Consider the following 20288-nt stretch of genomic DNA (forward strand, 5'->3'; position numbering starts at 1 on the left):
GCTCTGTACCAGCTCTGAAAAAGCAATAGTTACTGACTTTATCCTTTTTTTTTCTTACAAAAAAATGAAGTTTTAATGAATGAAATGAAGTGCTCTATATTAACATCTATATTTACCCGCTGAAGTCCCTGTGGTAGTTGTGTTTGTGTATTTGTTACAAAAGCTGATGCCTTTATGTCCCCATTTTTAATTACCTGTCAGTCTTAAGAAAAATGCTTTAGCCAAATAAATGTAGCTGCAGTCAAAACAGTAATATATTTAAAGTTTTACAACAACCTATTTATTTGAGAGCTAATTTATTATGTTGGGGCTACTTTACTGTGCAAAACCTCTCTGATTTATGGGATGAAGCCAGGGACGTGAAACTTTTTGACAGCAAATGGATATGTGGTCTCCTGTTTCCCTGATCTAAGATAGATGTTCGTGTTTTTGCTTTTACCGTTGCTGCCTTGACAAACTGTCATACAAAGAAGAACACCAGCCAGTCACAACTCTGACCCGGTTGAGATGACTGATGGGAACAAGAAGGAAACACCACGCCTGCTCAAGCAGAACCCCTGAAAGTGGCAGGACTTTTTTATTATTTAGAATTTACATCAGATTCCAGTAATTATTATCCAGAAAAGTTAGAAAATGTGATGTAGGAACAGCCTGATTCAAAGGGTCTTTATTCAGCTTAACTGAAAATATATATATGCCAAAGATGTCCAAATATCTGCACTTTCCATGTTCAGAAAGCTCAATCAGTTCACGACATATGCTGTCTCTCATTTTTACTGTAGTACTACATATATTATGTTGTGAATGTCTCACTGGAGATTCATAAATAAACCTATGAGACACTTAAATTCAGAAACAAGTGGTTTTCACTGTGACTAATGAAAGGGTGTATGATGGGAGCGCTGCCAGGGGAAATAAATGCTGCAGGGTCACACTGACTGCTGTAACTGCTCTGAGCGTGTACACAGCAACGTTATGGGCACAGTATGCTTAGTATAACGCTACTAAGATGCTTCTGAAGCCAGTCTCCCAGATGCCTTAGTCTTAATGCTGCTGCTCTCATAGCTTAATTTTTTTTCCAGTTCATGTATTCAGAGAGCTGGAGGGTTACCACTTAATTTTACTGAGATGACAACTCAATCAAGTAAATCCATAAACCCGGCTAAAATATGTGCATGTGTCGGTGTGTTTATTCCGGCGTCTTTTGTTAAAGCACAAGATTCATGATTTTTCATATCCTACTTACGACAGATTATCCTGTCTTTTAGATATTTCCTTTGTTTTTCCTGAGGACTTCTGTTCAACTCTTCATCGCATGCACGTCATTTACCAGACTCAGAATTAATTTGATTCCAAAATAACTCAATTTTTACTGCTTGGAAAAGCAATTATATTGTAGACACAAAACTCTTACATGGATTTTATGTTAGCTGTTTGGATTAAAAATGTGTATAAATTTATTGGAAATTAACGAAAACCAGTGGCTGTCTTGAAAGTGTGCATGATTTGTAGTGAAGCCTTAAAAAAAAACAAAAAAACCTGAGCACAACTTTTAAAAAAGTGGAAAAAAAATAGAGTGAGGACTCCCCAAATCGTACCTGAGGAAACTTTATTCCTTATAAAAGCGATCCACCCTTTACAGAGTCACTTTACAATAAGAAGGAAACAGAAATGAGTATACATACACCTTTTAATATGCATGGAAATATCCTAACATGGAACTGCACTCAAAACGTGCCAAAATCTGTTAACTGATTCTGCTCGCAATCACAACAGAATGATATAAGGCAGAGGAACAAAAGTTTTGCAAAAATTCAAAGAATTATGAATTTTACATTTCAGACATATGCAAGGATGAATCTTCTTCACTTTACTTTAGCAACAGGAATCTAAACATGAAGAAAAAAAAAAAAGGGGCACAAAAAAGAAAACATTGCTTATGAGCAGATATGGCTGTCACTCATGAAGCCTCAACTGGCTGACGTTGACAAATCGCTGTAAAGAAAAACCGACTTCGACTGCAGACGAAAGCAAATCTCTTAAATCACAGTGTTATATTAGCAAACACTTCCATCATTTTGTTGCTTTAGTGTGTGTATTTCCGAGCTCAAAATAACAAACGACAGTAACTGCACAGCAGCTGAAAGAGTAGAGGGACTGCAGGACCAGTGCCATCCTACAATCTCTGTGTAAATCAAACATCAATCCAGATGCGTCTGTCATTAAAAATTGATTTAAAACTCTTTAACATGCCAGTCTTTCATCAGTCCTAAAGTATGTTTAAGTTTTTAATCTGTACAGCATCAGAAACACGCAAGCCAGTTTGTTCTCAGTTCAATCCGTCTCATGCATGTAAATTGAAAGCCTGACCATAGCCCGAAGGTATTAGTTAGATGTTTCACATACATATGTGTGTCTGCAGTACCTATAGTGGCAAACCTAAAAATCTTTTTAAAAAACATGGAAATGATTTAGATAGTCAGCATGATTAAGTATCAGTGTCTTATCTCTAATTCCTCAGAATGACAAAGAAATCAAACAGAGGCATTTTATCTATAAAACATTGCAAATCTGACAAAAAAAAAATAAAATAAAGTGTCTTAACATGGATAAGTTGCCTCAGAGAAAGTGGATTAGATGGGTTTTAATTTTACCAATGGCAATAAAGATAGCACATAAATAGTCTGAGTAGGAAAAATACAAGTTCCATCTGCTTATTGACAATCCCAAAGCTGCTTTTAATTACCATGTTTTATTCATTAAAACCTGCTGAAGAAAAACCATCCTTCTTCAACTGTATAAAAAGGGAGCGATAACAGGACTAACTCAAGACTGATCAAAACGCCAGAAGGGAAAAGCCAATTCCAAAATCTCACACACTCGTAGCCCTTATAAAGACAGATGGGTGGTAAACAACAGTGTAAGTAGTTCTTGAGGTGAAACTGCTCGTCCACCTTTGAGATGTGGCCTCCCCAATGTTGCAATAAATATTATTTTCACATAAATAGATCACATGTTCTGCCGTAATGATCAGTAAGGCGAATGTGAGAATGTGTCTGTGTTAATATACATGTCTGCCTGCATGTGTTTGAATCTATGTTTGTGTGTGTGTGCGCGCATTTGAACCATGACAAAACCAGTGTTTCTGTATCAGCCAGTATTAATGCTGCATTGCTTTACAATGTGAACATTAAACCCGAAGAAGAAACCTAATCGACTCCCAGAGCTCGGAGCTGTCTTTCGATCTCATCATCAGAGATGGTGGCTTTGGAGGAAGCGGCAGCGCCGGGGACACTTTTTCCTGCAGCTGGAGCTCTCACCATCTGGAATCACACATGGGCAGAAAAACCCCATTAGCAGGCACATCCACCTCATACTAAACATAGACACACACACACACACACACACGCGCGCGCACACACAATCACCAAGCCGGTACTTGTTGTCAAGACCGGCTACAATGTGCAGCTGCCTGCTGACACTCCAAACACACAACTGTTCAAACTGAATTACAATTATCCTCATTTACACTGTAAAACTATTTGTCAACCCCTAACAATTTATACTGCACAAATAATATGGGATGCCTCTTTAAGGTAGCATTACCAATATCAGATTGAATGTTTACCAATTCTTTGTACAACATAAGAGTAAATGTGGTCAGTGCTTATTTTTAAATATGTCCTGGGTTTGTTAATGATCAATTATTGGATCCCATAAAGGTGCTGAAGCAATCAGGCAACATTAATTCATGCAGGTTACTTTTTATTTGCAGAAAAAGACTGAAACCATTTGCAGCATTTGTTTGTTTCCCCAACTACTTACTCTCATTAAAACACAGAACTATCCCTGTAACAATGGAGATAACACATGGACTTTTATCTGCTTATGTTAGATTTTCCAAACTATTGTAGAGACAATTTTGATGATGATTTTTTTTTAACTGCCTCTCCTGCTAGGGGCTTTTTTTATTGGGAAATTTGCAGGTTTGTGCATTGTTTTGTGAGAGGTAATAACTCATGGAGCACCCCAGGGGGAGCCAAACACACAGCAGACAGACAGCCTGGCAGTTACAAGAGGATTTCAAATAATTTAAAAAAAAAAAAAAAAAAAAAGGACTACAAGGCTAAAAGAGCTGAGGGCTAGCCCCACCATGTGGCAGCTGGAATACATTTTAACAGTTGAGTAAAAGCCATGTGGAGCATTTATTGTTCATCTTGCTAGGGGCTGTGCGCTCCATTAAGACTATCTAAATCTGTAAAATGTGGGCTAAACTAAAAACGGGAAGATTCTTTCTTGGGCATTGAACATGATTGCAATGTGTATAAAGTTATGGTATGTAGAAGCGTGGATGTTTGTCTTGCTCTCATTTTGAATTTCTTACCTTTCCTGAGATCTCAATGCCAATCTCATCCAGAACCTGGTTGACAATGTCCTGAGATTCTTCTTCATCCCCAGACTCTTCAAAGATCTCATCCAAAGTGTCGTTGACTGAACAGACAGTGAGACAGGGAGGAAGGAGATAAGGACAGAAAATCAATCAAATTGATTTCCAGTCACAAGTTTGGACTTCAGACAAAGACAGCTATTGATGTGTATTCAAACTAGTAAATGTGTTTCTTTTGAAATTCCTACTCACATATTTTGCCTTCAGCACACAAACTGCAACACACACTTCTCACACCATTGCCATATATCCTGACAAACTTATTTTGGCATGCATGTTTTATGCTCTTACTCATGTCCTCGGTCATGCCCATCTTCATGTTCTCCTTCTGGAAGTCCTGCATGGTCTTCAGTGTCTTCTGTGGATCCATCTTTTTGTTCACTGCTTGCATTGTCTACAACCATTATTAAAAGAACAAATGAGAATTGATCTTTTTAGCTGCAGCTCAGAAACAACATACTAAGAACTACTCGAGTACGTAGAAACCTCTGACCATGCTCAACATGTTAGGATGAACCTCTATTTAATCCAACACGGCTTTAGAAGAATTTCCTTAGATTTGCCCTGCATTCACTCATCACAGGAGAATTATGCTAGCCCTAAAGACAGACCAACTTCTTGTGAAAGATCAGCACAAACATGCCCTACTTTCAGACCTGAGCCCGACACAATACCTGATGCATTATCGTCTCCACTTCACTGACAAGCTCCTCCAAATCATGCTAATCTATTGCTTCCAATAAGGGGAAGAAGAGTGCCGCTCTTTCTATTGAATAAACTGAATCAAAGCTGCAACTTTCTTCTAGGAAACGCTGCATCTGTGTGAATGTGTCTAAACACATTTTGTGTTCATGTGACATAATACAATTAATATTCTTTCTGACATAGCCACAGCCTCACATATCCTCGATCACACTCCATTAACTTGAAGCCTAATTATATTTGACCTGTCTATGTTTGCTCAGTGTGACTCTGGACAGTACATCGCTCCTAGCCAATTAGTACTTCTCATACTTCATTAACAACGGTGCTAAACATGAACAGATCGCACATTAATACTTTAATTACAACACTAGAATATTAATCTGTGTACACACGGAAAATAGCTCCTGTGCAAAACAGCCCAAACCTTTCCATTAAATAGTAACACATTGTGGCTATCAAATGTCTAATGGCAATGACACATGTAGTAGATTCACTTTGTATATACTGCTCTGTTCCTTATTTGAGGCTGTATCCAGATTTCTCATTTATAATGAGCAGTACTGAATGACACAGTCTAGGATTTTACCTTGGCTGAGGTAGACATGGCATTGGCCATCTTCATTTGAGAGTTCATGAGCTTTGTCTGCGTAGACATGGAGGTGACCTTGGAGCTGACAGCATATGTCCGGGTCTTCTGCTTCCTCAGCTGAACTAATTGCTTGGCAAGAATCTTACAAGCCTCCCTGTTACCGCTCTTTGCCATTTTCTTGATCTCTGCTTCCTGGAGAAGGAAAGAAGATTATGATACAACTTCATCTGGGTCAGATTTTTGTATGCACAATAGCAGGTTAATTTTTTTTTTTTTTTTGTGTGTGTGTGTGTGTGTGTGTGTATTCATGGTCAGTGTGCAAATTTTCCAAGCGTGAACACAGACATAACACAACATGAAAGAAAATTGTAAGAACTGGCAGAAAACAATATCTGGAACCAATTGATTGAGGCTGCAGAAATGTACCAGTGTCTCCTGGTTTATGTGTCATCTGCCTAACACTGTAAATAAGCATTATATTAAGGAGATGATGTGTCTATATTTTGACCATATAAATTCAGTAAAATTGAGGGTTCAGGGCCAAAAGACAATCCTGCAGATCAGCTGAAGCCGGGGAACTACTTTGTTTTGAGAAGTGTCAATTAGTGCCACTGATTTCCCAACACTTCCAATAACGTGGCCAGCCTGAGGTTCAGGGAAAATGAGAATGGGAGGAAGATGGAGCTTTCGGGCACCTGTAATTCCTCACAGAAGCTTCCATTTTTTTGTAGCATATCAAGTGATAACAGACTGTGTCTACACTCAACAAGTAAAATGTCTAGAACAAACAGAATGTCTTATTCTCATTCTAGAAATATACACTGTATGAATAAACAAACATGTCCACTGAGTCCCAGAGAGACTGTTATGTTTGTAAATACAGACACTGTAAACACAATCATCCAGATGAGTTGTTACCAAAGCTAAAAGTATATATGAGTAAACATCCAAAAATACTCTGCGCCCCACGGGGATCCTGTGTGTGGGCACAACTCCCGAGAGACAGCAGTGGAGCTCCAGGTTATGATGAGCTCGCCTATATGTCGTTTATTTATTGTGCGTATGCTGAAAGCATTCTCTTTAGGAAATTACAATCAATTATTAATGTTTGATAAAGCTAAAGGTTTTTCCCCACTCAGCTCTATGCATCTGTGTCTTTCTCTTATGCAGACACACATTCACGAGGTCATTTAAGTTCAGCCTGTATTTACCTGCTTGTGAACAATTTAAACAATGCCTTAGGGGGAAAAAGCAGACCTTCTATTGAAAAAGGCAATAATATTGTCAGCGGCAGTGTTATCTGAAAGAAAACTAAGAATGCATTAACGGGGAAAAGAGAGATGAGAGCAATGAACTGCTGCTGACGGGAAGCTTATAATGTCTTATTTACTGGCCTGTCAGGATAGGATGGAGGAGGTGGGGCTGTGATGGATACAGAGTACTCTCTTAAAATAAGAACAACTGTGAGGCTGTTAGCCTTCACATGCTAGGAAATGGGAAGCTTAATGCATTAACATGGGCCAAAGTGCTGAAGATTTTCCTGAACAATAGATGCACAGTGTGCAGAGCCTCAATCCAGCTGTTAATAACATGTCAGGCAGCCAAATGCTATGCAGCTTAAATATTCAAAAAAAAAAAAAAAACTGATTTAGACTCAGTTTAGAGAGACTTCTGAAGTGGCACTTTTTATGTAATAGTAATGGACAAGAAATATTCTGCCACACTAGACAAGAATTTATGTACTTGAATTTGTTTTGTTTTTCTTTTACATATTCTAAATAATGAGAAAATGAAGAGCTTGAGCTTTATACAGCACTTTGATCTTTGGGATAACCTCTGCCCTGTGCCATTTGTATCCAGCGAGTGCGCAAATGCGAACGCGTGGATACACTCACACCGAGCGCCGACATAGTGGGAGGCAGCCATCATTGTGCTAAACTGCAGATATAGGTCATTTCCATTTCTTTGTCTTAATCTTTTATTCAGAATCTGCAACAAAGCTTTTAAAAACTAGACTAATTAGCGGAAGACATTAATGAAGAATAAGAATGTTCATTCCCCAGGGAGGCAATTATGTCCTGTATGATATTTACTTAACACAACTGAAAAGAGGACACAGTCAGCTTCTTTCATCTTCCAGATTATGTGCGACGGTGAATACAGCTTAATTGTTTAACTCAGCGAAGAGTGTATGAGAGATAGGCTCACGTGCCGGAGGCAGAGCCACCTCACCAAATCGCTTGCCTATTCATTTAGCCCCATTAGCCAATCAGGCTCAATCCCCGATTGTAGAAAAAGGATCTAATATGCATCTGGGGCTGTGATTGTGTGTGTTGAGGAAACAGGAGGGCCTAATAGGGCTTTGATGCAATATGTAGAAATCTACGGAAAATGCGATGAACGCATACATTTTGTTACTCATAGTTTTTAAATTTAAGCGTCTGCATGCCTTCCTACCATTTGTTTCTCTTGTTTCTCCAGTGCTGCTCTGTCTCGGGTGATCTGCCTCTGAGTGCCGCGCAGCTCCTTATTCTGCTCCTTGATTATGTCTTCAGAAAAGAACGAGAAACAAAGGCAGAAAGGTCAGTGTATGCTTCGAAACAGAGAGAACACCTGTACAGTTACAGCAACCCACAACTCTTTGACCAAAATGCCAAAATGTAAATGGACTGGAACATTTACTGTATTTAGGTCTTTTCTATTTTTATTAAGCACTAATAGCACTTTTACACTACCCACCAAATTCACCCACATTCATACACTGCTTTTTCTACACACTAAGCACTTTTCATTCATCACATGTATAACAATGCAAGCAACAGGGACGATCTGGGGTTCAATATCTTGCCCAAGGATGTTTAAGCATGCACACTGGAGGAGCCAGGGATCAAACCACTGACCTTCCAATGTAAATGTAAACTCTTTTAACAGATAGTCTATTGATGTGTATGATTTTACATCAATTCTCATTCAAAAGAAAAGTCAAGATAAACATATTTCCTTGATGAAAATTCACATTTACCCTGTGCCTTCAGTACGTGTAGTGTGTACAATATGTTATAGTTTTTTTCTTTTCTTTTTTAGCTGGACATCAGTGTTTCTGGTGCCATTAGAAAGGATGGGTCTCAGGCAGCTGCCAGACTCTGGAAGAAATCTAAAACATCCAGCCACTGCCTTAATAGTGAGCATGTTTGACTGTGTGCCCACATGCACATGAAATAACTCAGAGTAGTCAGCAACACACTGGGAGAGCATACTGACACTGCCAACTGTGGCAATGCTTGGACAGCTCACACCAATACTGTGTCAGCTCTGAGCCACCCACACACAAATGTAAAGTGGCATCATGTGAGATCATTTATGACTATGAAGTCAGGCAGTCATCTGTGGCTTCTGACTGACAGATGACCCAATCAATCAGTGTAACAAAACACTACTGCAAGACCTAAATATAGTTTGGAGATTAAGCTCAAATTTTTCTGTTATAAAATGCAGCAATTTTTTTAACCCAATTTCAAATCTGAATTGTTAAAAAAAAAAGTGAACATAAATAGAGGAATGAAGACATTAAAACAACTCTACTGAGTCTTATTCTTATAGCCCATAATTACAAACTTGCTTCAAAGAGCTTTAGGGCCTCAGTTCAATGAGGTAAAAGTAAAAAAAAAAAAAAAAAAAAAAAAAAAAAAAAAAATGAAAAAGCAACAGAGGAGGGATCCATCAGCCAGCACAGACACATCAGTAAAAATGCAGAACTACTGATACAACCACGAAGGTTTACAACTTATATTTGCAAAAAAAAAATTTAAACAACAAATGGAAGAACTAAGAACTTTACAATAACCTTCGAAAAAACTGACTCTACTCTATATTCATGAGCTACTGTATAATAGAAAATGTCATATTTGAAAAATATGGAAAAATATTGGACCACTTCCAGGGAGGAGGGGGAAAAAAAGCTTGTTTTTGCTGAAAAGTTCAACAACCATGAACTTGATCGAAATACGTCAATATGCTGGACCACTTATGAGACTGATGCTTGTATACGTATAAGGTGACGTGCTGCCAACGTCTCAAAGTGGGAGGGATATCGTCCTACAAATATGTGCGATCAAGTGCCCCCTCCCCCCTTTACTAAATTTGCCAAATAACCAGAAACTACATCACACGGCCGACCCAGGGCATCAGTGAGAAACCTGTATGCAGAGTGCAAGAGATGTCCAAAATTTATTTATTTATTTTTTTAAAAAGAGAGAAAGAAATGCACTGGATGGGGATGGCTGAGAAGACATCACAATGGATTCAAATGGAGTTCAGGTAGGAGAGCACTGTGAGTACAGTATGCAGATGATCGGTATGGGTGAAACTGGAATGACAGCAATGGGAGGAGTAAATAGGGAGCGCTGTGAAAAGATCTGCCTTAACCAGTAGAGCCTATTTTTAAATTCAAAGATACAAAGTTGACTTTTTTTGGTAACAAATAAGTTTCAGGTCCAGAAGAGTTGAACCATTGTCTACCTTTCCTTTGGAAATCCAGCCCTAGGAGTTAATATAATTAGCATTTGAAATAGAATAATTGATTCATTAATTTTGACATAAGTGTGCCTGCTTTTCCATTCTGACCTAGTGAGGTGATTACCTAGCCTGGAGAAAAGTACTGAATTTTTAGATTGAAAGGCTATTCAGAATTTTGACGTTTTTTTTAAAATGAATATCATCCAATTAAATGGCAGCATGGCAGTGACTACATACTATAACAGCCTTCCTTTACAATGCACAATTTTATTACACTCTGTCATAAAACTGAAGTCATTTTAATCACAGCACAATGAGACATTAGTTTCCGTTCTATGCGGAGAATACAATTTGGCCACATTACTGTCAATTTACGGTCTACTTGAGAAAAAAAATGTGACACATTCAAAGTAATATTAATGAATAAAAACATGTACACTTTATGACAACTAAGGTTTATGTTCGCCGTTTCTAATGAGTCACTGAAGACAATTACTTCAGCCTAACTCTGGCGTAGCACAGTGTACATGCACAGTCTTCTACAGCCTACAGATCTAATGTTTACAAAGGAAAACGCCAAAAGGATACTTGTAACGATCAACATCACATTTTGTTGTTAAGGGTTATACTGTATATACTGTAAACGAGCTACATTTTTAAAAAACCCAGAATGTTCGCCTAAGCTACATTAAGTTTGGCAGCGCGTCGACGTTAACAGTATGACTCAGCTCGACTCAGAACAGGTAAAACAAGTTAAATTAGGGACGTCTAATCTAACACGGGAACAGAGCAGGTTGTATGCCCAGCCGGGCTAAAAACAACTTAGCTAGCTTTCCACCCTGAGCAAACTTACCGTCGACAGTCTTCTTCTTGAACAGGGAAGCCATGTCGCTGCTCTGTATCAAACTTAATTACAAAATATAAATCACTGTACTAATGTGTTGTGTGATGCCTGTTGTTAACGCCGCCGTTTAGCCGTCAGATCGAAACGGTGGATCAGTTTGGTAGCCTCTGTTTCCTGGTTGATTTTCTGTTGTCGGAGTTCCTCCCTCAGCTGACATGACTCAATTGCTCCGCGTGACGTCACGGCGGGACTCGCGCGCTGCATTCACGTGCACTCCGTAAAATACCCCTTCGTAATCTTGGACAAAAATTAGTCCATCAAAATTTAAAAAAAAAAAAAAAATCGAGTCTTTGTTTCCTGGACCACAAGCATTAGTAATATGGGAGCCTCAAGGTAGTAGGAATAACATATATGCAGCGCAGCAGGCCTGTGGATGTTGGAGTCTCCATTGCCTCTGCGTTGTCTGCGTAAAAAATGTCCACACTATTTTTTTGTTACAATAAACGTCTCTGGTTGAGATTTTCAACCCAATGCATACTGTTTGGAAATGTATTTCCTCCTGGCTGCAATCCATTTTATTAAAACTAAAATCTAATGCTGACCTTGTTAGGCTAGTGATAGATGTGATGAACATAGTGTTGTAGCAGCTCTAACAAAGTGCAGTGTTGGTTGCAGTGTTGTGGAAAAAGTGTTTGCCTTCTTCCCAATTTCTTTCCTTTTTTAAAATACATGTCGTCACACTTAAATGTTTCAGATCATCAAACAAATTTTAATATTAGACAAAGATAACTGGAGTAAATACCACATGCAGCTATTAATGATGATTTCATTTATTAAGGGGAAAAGCTATACTTTTTCATAGCACTGTATCTGGGTTTAATTGAACTTGTTCCTACATACGTTTTAGGTAATGCAAGGTAAGTAAAGCCTAAAAAAATTGAATTGCAACAAATACATTTATTTTGCTCAATGATAAGCCTAAGCTAGCAAATCAGGTGACATCATCCCAGCATGCATGGCTTTTACTTTTTCTCATTTCTGTTTGCACTTCCTTTCATGCTTTTAAATTTGGACATATAAACTAGTCAAAAAAAAGAAGAAAAAATGCAAATGTGTAAACTACCACAGGGAAACAATCCACAGAGTTGATTTCTGTCTATAAAATCACCCTCAGTGCTTCTCACAACTGTATCATAAATTCTCACTTCCATTCCTCTCCTGTTTATCCCCAGAAGACAGGTATCACATACACTCCTGTTTATATTCATATATTCGTATTGTCTTATCACATTGTGATGATGAGACCAACTTTATGTGGGGTGGCGGGACTCTTGAACCATAACCAACTCAATTTTGTGCATTGGGGGGGGGGGGGGGGGGGGGGGGCACATAAGGTGGGAGGGAGTCTCATCTCAGAAATAGTAAGAGAGGCCAAGTTATGGCTGGAGCAGAGGAGAGAGCGGTGACTTTGAGGAAAAGGAAAGGAGGATGGGTATCCCCTAGCTCTTGTATGTGTGTGTGCGCACAGTCGTCTGTGTGCATCGGTGTGTGTGGTCCTGAGGCGTTGTTCTTGTTAAGGTTATTAGGGAAGATGTTTGGCGCTAATCAGTGGAGGACTACAGGGACCCCCACTAAACGGCCTCATCATCAGAGGGCTCCAGTGGTGATAAATCTAGCTCCAAGCACCCAGAGGGCCGACTTCTACTAAGTCTGCATCTGTCTCCAGCTTTGTAGCTACAAATGAGCTGAATGCACCATAACTCAATACTTGGGGATCAAACTTGCAATTTTTCTACTTCTGATAGTTATTTTGGCATTTGATTTTATGTTAATTGTAACTAATCACTATCAGTGTGAAGGCTTTAAACTGAGTTTATTGGGATGATACACTTTCATTAGATTACATATGAATATGGTTTAATTATTTTATTCTTTTAATGTTAAGGTCAGTCTATAAAGGAAAGGTTTAATCTTTAAAAATCACACTCATATGTAATTGGATTTAATTATGATTTAAAATAAGACTATCATAAAGCAAAACTATGGGAAAACACTTCTCTTTTCCATTTTCAGTGCTTTTCTGTACCACTTTCTCCCCTACATTTTCATTTATCTGTCTACCTCATTCTCTTCCTTCGCTGTGTGATCTAGCCCAGGGCAAGTAGAAGTGTAATGTTAAGGCACTAACTACAGAGTGTATGGACACACACAGCAGAGAGAGACGTTCATGTGTGAAATGAGATCTCAGCACAATCAGTGGGAGTTGCAGCCATAAAGCAGATCGAGCTTTACAGCTTTAAGGTAGCAACATGGAAAAAAATCACACAAATCCCTTCACGTGGTGATTGTGAAGCTGTTGCAGTCTCATAACAACTGTGTTTTTTTTTATATCTTCTCTTCACAGATAAACCCAATAAGCCACGAAGCCGAGCCTGCCCCAACAGCCCCCAAATGTTGCAAATGTTTCCATCGATCTTTTCAGTCTTGCAGTCTGTGATTTAGCCACATAATACAAAATCTTTAAACTCTTATTAATTTTTTACTGTTTTTAGTTTAGAAAAATTGCAGAATGGCTTATTAGTAATCATATTCAACAACTTTATATCCAGTGTAACAAGGCAGATGCTCCTAGCTCAGCAGTATCTCATTTTTACAATAGAGCGCTATTATTTATCAAATATACTGTACCAGCAGAACAATATTTTTTTTTTTAATGCTTTGTCATTTGCAATAGATTTTCAGCAAATCTCCCACAGGCCTCTGAATCTGTGTATCCCATTGTCATGTTTGCCAATCATAAATCTAGACTCATAATAGGATATAAGACATGAATGTACTCTCTATTCTTCTCTGGACCCCTGACGTCTAACTGCAAGCTGAAATATGTTTGTATGCAAACAAAGAAAGTCAAGGGGCTGTGATGGGAGATGTGGGATTTCCACAGCTCTTCTTCACTCTGATGGATGGATGGATCAGTGATACCCAGATGGCGGGATAGAGCAACCGACAGAGAGAGAGAGAAAAGGGCACAGACACTCGAGGAGAATGCGTGCCGGAAAAAAGGGATTCACGCAGCAGGAAATCAGCGATGATGTTTGAACTGCCATTCTGAAACATTTTATCTTAGAGTCCTTAAAACACAATTTTAAAATGTGGTTCACACAAATACGCAAATATGTGTCTTTAAGATAAATGGGATCTTTTTCTCCATAACAAAATAGATAATAATAATAATGAATCCAAATCAAGCAGTAGCTTCATGTCTGTGCGCATAAGAGGATTTTTATAAAACTTCTTAGTGAGATGGGAATGCAGTTGGTTTGCCATGCACACTAAAACTGGCTCTTAACTTAGAACTCCAGTCTCTCATCCAAATATGGTACTTCTGGCTCAAAACAAAACAACAACAACAAAAAACAAGATGGTAATGCTTAATTGGGGCTTTTGAAATGGGAGTTCACAAACAAATGGAGGGGGGGTCATGGTTCTCGTCTTTATGCTGAACTAAGCAAGATGGCAGGTTCGGGTTGACCAAACACGTGAAAGACTCAGAGGCATTGATTTTCTTATCTAACTCTGCAAGAACTCAATTGAATGCTGAAGTTCAAAATGTCAAACTATCAAAGTCAAAGTAAGATTCCAGCCAATACACTTTAAACACAAACTTTTAATCTAAGTGTTTAATGACGTGTTTCCATCCGTTTCCCAAAAAAGTTCAGAATCAGGAAAGTGTTAAGAACATATGGAAGACAGCAGGTGACTGAGAGAGTGTGAGACAGAGTGATGGTAGGAAGTGTGAAACAGGGTGGTAACAGCAGGGGAGGCAGAGGGCAGGGGAGTTTGGAATGGTCTAATAAATCGAGTGAGTGACTCCACTCATTTTTGCCTGTGGGACAAATCTTGTCGCGCTCACCCGCGCATCGTAGCATCAGGGAATTCTGGGTAATGAGAGATTATTTTCCCCTGTAGTGTTTGCTCATCATCGTTGCCAGCCCCAGTCTCCCAGGAAGCGTGCACACACACACACACACACACACACGCATATACCACATCATACAAGCAGGAAGAAACAGCTCTTAGATGCACGTGTGGAGCTGCATGATGTACATATAGAAATTGATGAAAAGGATACACGTATACACACATACACACATTTCACAGGCTGCTGGTTTTGTGAGTAAGGTCAAACAGTGAGTTGTTATTGTTTAAATCTGCTGCTGGCACCAATTTCGGATGTCACACTCAGTGAGGCACACGCACACACACACACACACACACACACACATACACAATTCAGTGATACCCTCTTTTATCCACAGGTCTTTTTTGCCTGGGGATGCCAATCTGTCTGAGGGTAGACCCCACATGCATCAAACCAGAACCATCTTTTGCCCTTCCTCTCTTTTTCTCTCCGTCTCTCTTGTCTGTCTCTCCAGTCCATGGACCTTCTTGCCTTGGGGCCAAGCTGTGACCACAAGAAGTGGGCTGGTGGTCCCAGCAGGAGCTGAGGCTCAGACACACCATTAGCATGAGGGAATTAGAGTCATTACAGCTGGAAGGGCAATGGAGGACAAGTCCTTCGCTCTGCAAAAGAGGGAGGAAATTTGTAAAGTTGTGCAAAGGAGGTAACAGACAAAATGGGTGAGTTTATAAAACAGATAGTTGAGAAAGGTGTCGCGTGTAGATGTATTGATGCAGTTTACACATATTTCCATCTTGGGGATGGTCTTGATTATTGTCACTATGTCTTAAAAGCCTTTTGTGTGTTTGAATAAAGTTTAAAAAGGGAATGCAAGCCTGTTCCTCTGTCTCCTTTGGCTGTGCTCCAGCACAGCCAAAGAAGGTTGTTATGTTTCTTTCTCTTCCTTTGTGTTTTTGATTCACAGTACCTCTGCTGGAGAGCATTTTATTACTGTCACAGATAATATGAATGTATTCTATATTATTCCCCATGTAATTTTTTAAACAGGCAATCAAAATTTAGCTCTTAAAAGTAATAGTGTAAAAAAAATAGTGTCAATGAAACACAATTTTTAACCCTATGTGCTTAATTTCACACATAGTCACCGTATCACCCAAATATCCTGCATAAACAATGTTATATTATTACTATCCTCTCCAATTTGGTGCGGATTCTCTTATTCAGCTTTGAAATCCATGTCCATTTAGCTTGATAGGAAAATATTTCCCAGCGTGAGCCACTAAAGGAGAGCCTCATCTGTCAAGTGTATTGCCCTCCATCCACCTGACCCTGCTTTTGAGCCTCTGTCATCTCATTAACTTCTGCCAGAATGCCTGGGCAGTTCCCATTATCTTCATACATGCAGAATATGAGCTAAAACTTGAAGATTGGGTAATTATCTGCTTTTTATGCAAGGTCAGCATGCTTACTGTGGACCTAAAATCCGTTGGTCACTTTGTAACAGACAAACTGTTTGTGGGCTTATAGTCACTCCAGCACACACTGTGGAAGAAGTGCTTTTCTTTGTCTAGACTTTGCAATTAAAAATCTCATTTTCATTTATAAAATGTGCAAAACTGGCAAGAAGAATGAAAACAGATAATGAAGAAGCACAAGTGTTGCCTTTTATAAGACAAAACAGTTCTAACAGTTTCTTTGCCTTTGGATTAACATGTAAATTACATTTCCATTAGCTTACAAATGACTGGCTGTTTCTCATTACAGTGCAAATGATTCCACTGAGTTGTTTTTTTTGTCTCACTTAAGCTGAATTATATCGGTATCAATATTCACAATTTCTCTTTAAGAGAGAGCGAGTACAGTACAGTAGTTAAGTAGTTATTTTTTAAATCTGAAAATGGATGATAATGAACAGGAATGCACTCATATTGCACTCCATGTTCTCGGAGATGCACTAATGGTTCTTTAATTAGAGTTAGTCTCCACTCCTCCCCCACCTCTTACTCAAACACTATGAAGAGTGCTTTACAGCATTCCTGTAGTATACATTATACAGTAAAATACTCATCCTGATTGTACAGGCACATACACATATCATATAGTATGCTTTAATTGAAGAATATTTATCATTAAACAAGACATTTTGAGTCCTTTGTATCGCAGCGTGTCAAAATATTAAATTAGAATTTGGGTAAGTCAAAGTTACTGAGTGGACTAAGCACAGAATTTTAAATAGACTGATTAAATTGATGAATGACAGCCTGTTATTCCACAGAATATATTCTGCATGTTGTTGCATTTCTTGGTTAAAGGTTGTGTTTATGTTATTTAAATGAAACAGTGTAAGTAATGAGATATTCAGAAAATAAATCTGACATTAAAGTGAAGTAAAATCCAAACAAATGTATGAAGTTATGGAAGAAGTTTCTTAAAGACAGACTTTTTTAGCCTTAAATGGACACTTGAGCTTCTCATTAGACTGTTGGTGTGAAAGGAAAGAGAGGTGCGATAAAGTCCACTCCTCATCTTCATCTAAGCTTGAAGTGAGCAGTTATTAGCTGATATAATAACATAACACACTCATATATGAACTCTGCTTGATTTAGCTCCAACTAAGGTCACAGTTAGGCTTGAGCCAACCCTTTGGAAATTGAGTGAGAGGTCTGGACAGGACAGTTCACCAGTTGGATCAGAACAGGAATATGTCCATCACCATCAATATAGCCAATAATTAATGCTTGCAATTGAAACTAGTATCTCTTTTAGCAATTAAATTAGGTGTATGGCAATGAAATGTTAAATGGGTGGTGATATAAACTACTGAATTTGTCATGTTTATGCAGGTTTACCACTAAGAATAACAATAAAAAACATAATGTGGACAAAAGAAATATGAGCTTTAGATAAAGTGCATCTGAGAGGACATTTGCTCTAAAAGAGAATCCACACTCTAATAACCTGCAGCATCCTCCTCCTCCTTATCATCATCATCATCATCATCATCATCATCATCATCATAAGGTCATCTATACACCCAGGCAGCTCAGGCAGGTGTGTGTTTCCATAGACCCTCCAGGGGAAAAGAATGATGGCAACCACACCTCAAAACTCATGATGTTGCAGTCTGCTTAATGTGACATATCATCAACGGCTCACAGCATCATGTCACACCTGCCTCATCAGGCTTGCAGGATAAAAAAAGAACCTTAATTAAAAAGCAAAACCATTTAATAAAATGCTGCACGTGTGGACTGGTGAAGAGTTTTGTTCTGAAATCACTTATAGAAATGTTTTTCATTGTGAGAGTTTCATACCATAATTACACCTCAGACTCTAATGTAGGACATTACACTTGTGACCTCTTTTTTTTTTTGGTTTCTTGAGATGTATCCCCTCAAACCTCATTCATGTTTCTCTGAAAATGTCTGTGATGTTAAGTGGTGGAAGTTTATTAGGGATGTGAAATTTCTTCAGATCTAAAAGACTGGAGGTTCTGCTCTTTTTCTTTTTTCTTTTTTTTTCTTTGAGGGAAAAGCAAACAGTTCTCCAATTTCTCTTTAATTTCCATCCCTTCCCCTCTCCTCCCTCTATTTTCCCCTCTAAAACATCCACTAATAATCATCTCTGTGCCTCATTAAGGAGCAGAGCAGTGGAGGCACAGTCTTCTCCAGATGTTTAGTGGAAAGCCCCTGAGGTCCACTGTCTGTGTCACAGAACTTGTGTGTATGTGTATGTTGTAATATGCTCTGAACTGTGCAGAGTGTGTGCATGAATGTGTATGGAATGCTAGCATAAAGTTTGAATACTTGAACTGTCTCCCGGCATCTGAGTGCTCCACTGCCCCACTTCCAAAATCAGGAAACACAGCAAAGGATGGGTTTTCCTGGATAACACTAGATAGAGATATGGATAAACTTTGCCATCTCTGCACAATTGTATAATCAGTCTTTGACTGCTGGTGTTGTCACACAGAGTAATGTGTCAGATTGTCCCAGTTACAGATGATCACTATCTTTGTTGTGTTGACTAAGATTGAGTGATATTGTTTTATCCGCTGTATAACTGATTAGTTAATTGTCCTTTCGGTAGTTCTAATTAAATGCCATTAATTCAGGTGATTAGAATGAGTTCATACACATTTGGCAGTTAAGTTATTAAAATTTAAATAAAATTTAAAAAATGAATCAAAATATACTCCTCTTGCTAATTTGGCTTTCAGTCCTTTGGCAATGTTAAAAAAAAAATATTTTCATCATCACAATCATCCAAACAGTTGAGTTATTCTGAAATAATCCAAACCCCCCCAAAATTTTGTATTTCCTGCATAAGGTATTGGTTTTCTCCACAGCTCTGCCCCACTTCAGCATCTTCTGCTTATGAAGGAATAAGTCACACTCTCTTTGTGACATCAAAGTGAATGAAAAATGAGTGAAAATAATGACACTCGCTTGCCACAGTCCCTGAAGTGTCATCATATCTGGTAACTGAACAACAACAGCAGGGGGAGAAAATTAATAATAAATCTTCCTGTTGTGTTCCTACAGTGGCGGCTGGTGCTGGGGTGAGGGGGCCAGATTTAAGGCATGCATAAAGTGAGAAAGACAAATGGTACATGCATTTGTTACATGCATTTTAAATTTAATAATTGGAATATTGCACCTGAAAAACATACACGTTTGGTGTGAAAGGTTTAAGAGTAAAAGAGCCTGTCATGAACTTCAGATGGCCAAAATGGACCAGGCCACTGATTATAGGTGATATACTCACCAGCCACTTCATGAGTTACATGTTTGTGGTACTGGATTGGTCCTGCTTTTGGGCTCAAGTCATTTTAACCATGTCTATATGCTTAAATGCACTGAGTTTCTGCCATGTGATTAGCTGATAAGATATTTACATTAATGAGCTGTTAAAGAGGTGTACCTAATGAAGTGGTCGGTAGTGTACCCTTTTTCACGGGAGACATTTTGACATGTGGCAAGGGGAAAGTAGGAAAAGCAAAGTTCTCTGTGAGTAATAATTACTGGAGTCCATTTATCAGTTTCAGTGTGCCTGTTGGCTTGTTTTACTGGGAAAATGAACAGGACACACTCATTGGCAATCCGTACTGTAAACACTGTGGGTGTATGTATGCATGTGCTAAGGTTTCAAACAGTATGCACAGCACTCAAAGCTGTTCTGCATTCATCTCAGCAGTACTGGATTCATGCATGCTATAAATATTTTTCATTGGACATCTCTACCAAGAAATATTCTGGCAATAACA

At 38.6% G+C, this 20288-nt stretch overlaps 1 protein-coding gene across 1 annotated transcript; it reads right to left on the reverse strand.

Moving 5' to 3' along the window:
- Nucleotides 1–1592: 1592 nt before the first annotated feature.
- On the reverse strand, nt 1593–11321 carry chmp2ba (charged multivesicular body protein 2Ba). Its single transcript, XM_030758865.1, has 6 exons — nt 11110–11321; nt 8199–8290; nt 5739–5933; nt 4739–4841; nt 4385–4491; nt 1593–3323 (listed from the first exon to the last, which is right to left on the reverse strand). Exons 1-6 carry the CDS (start codon nt 11141–11143, stop codon nt 3210–3212), a joined length of 645 nt encoding a protein of 214 aa, XP_030614725.1. The 5' UTR covers nt 11144–11321; the 3' UTR covers nt 1593–3209.
- Between the last annotated feature and the right edge of the window lie 8967 nt (nt 11322–20288).

This window comes from Archocentrus centrarchus, chromosome 21, assembly GCF_007364275.1.
Source record: "Archocentrus centrarchus isolate MPI-CPG fArcCen1 chromosome 21, fArcCen1, whole genome shotgun sequence".
NCBI classification, from domain to species: Eukaryota; Metazoa; Chordata; class Actinopteri; order Cichliformes; family Cichlidae; genus Archocentrus; species Archocentrus centrarchus.

Coding starts and splice junctions, on each gene's coding strand:
- chmp2ba (XM_030758865.1), bottom strand. CDS start 11,143: ATGGCTTCCCTGTTCAAGAAGAAGACTGTCGACG. Junction 4,492..4,738: donor GGGCATGACCGAGGACATGA/GTAAGAGCATAA, acceptor CTGTCTGTTCAG/TCAACGACACTTTGGATGAG. Junction 3,324..4,384: donor GCATTGAGATCTCAGGAAAG/GTAAGAAATTCA, acceptor GTGTGATTCCAG/ATGGTGAGAGCTCCAGCTGC.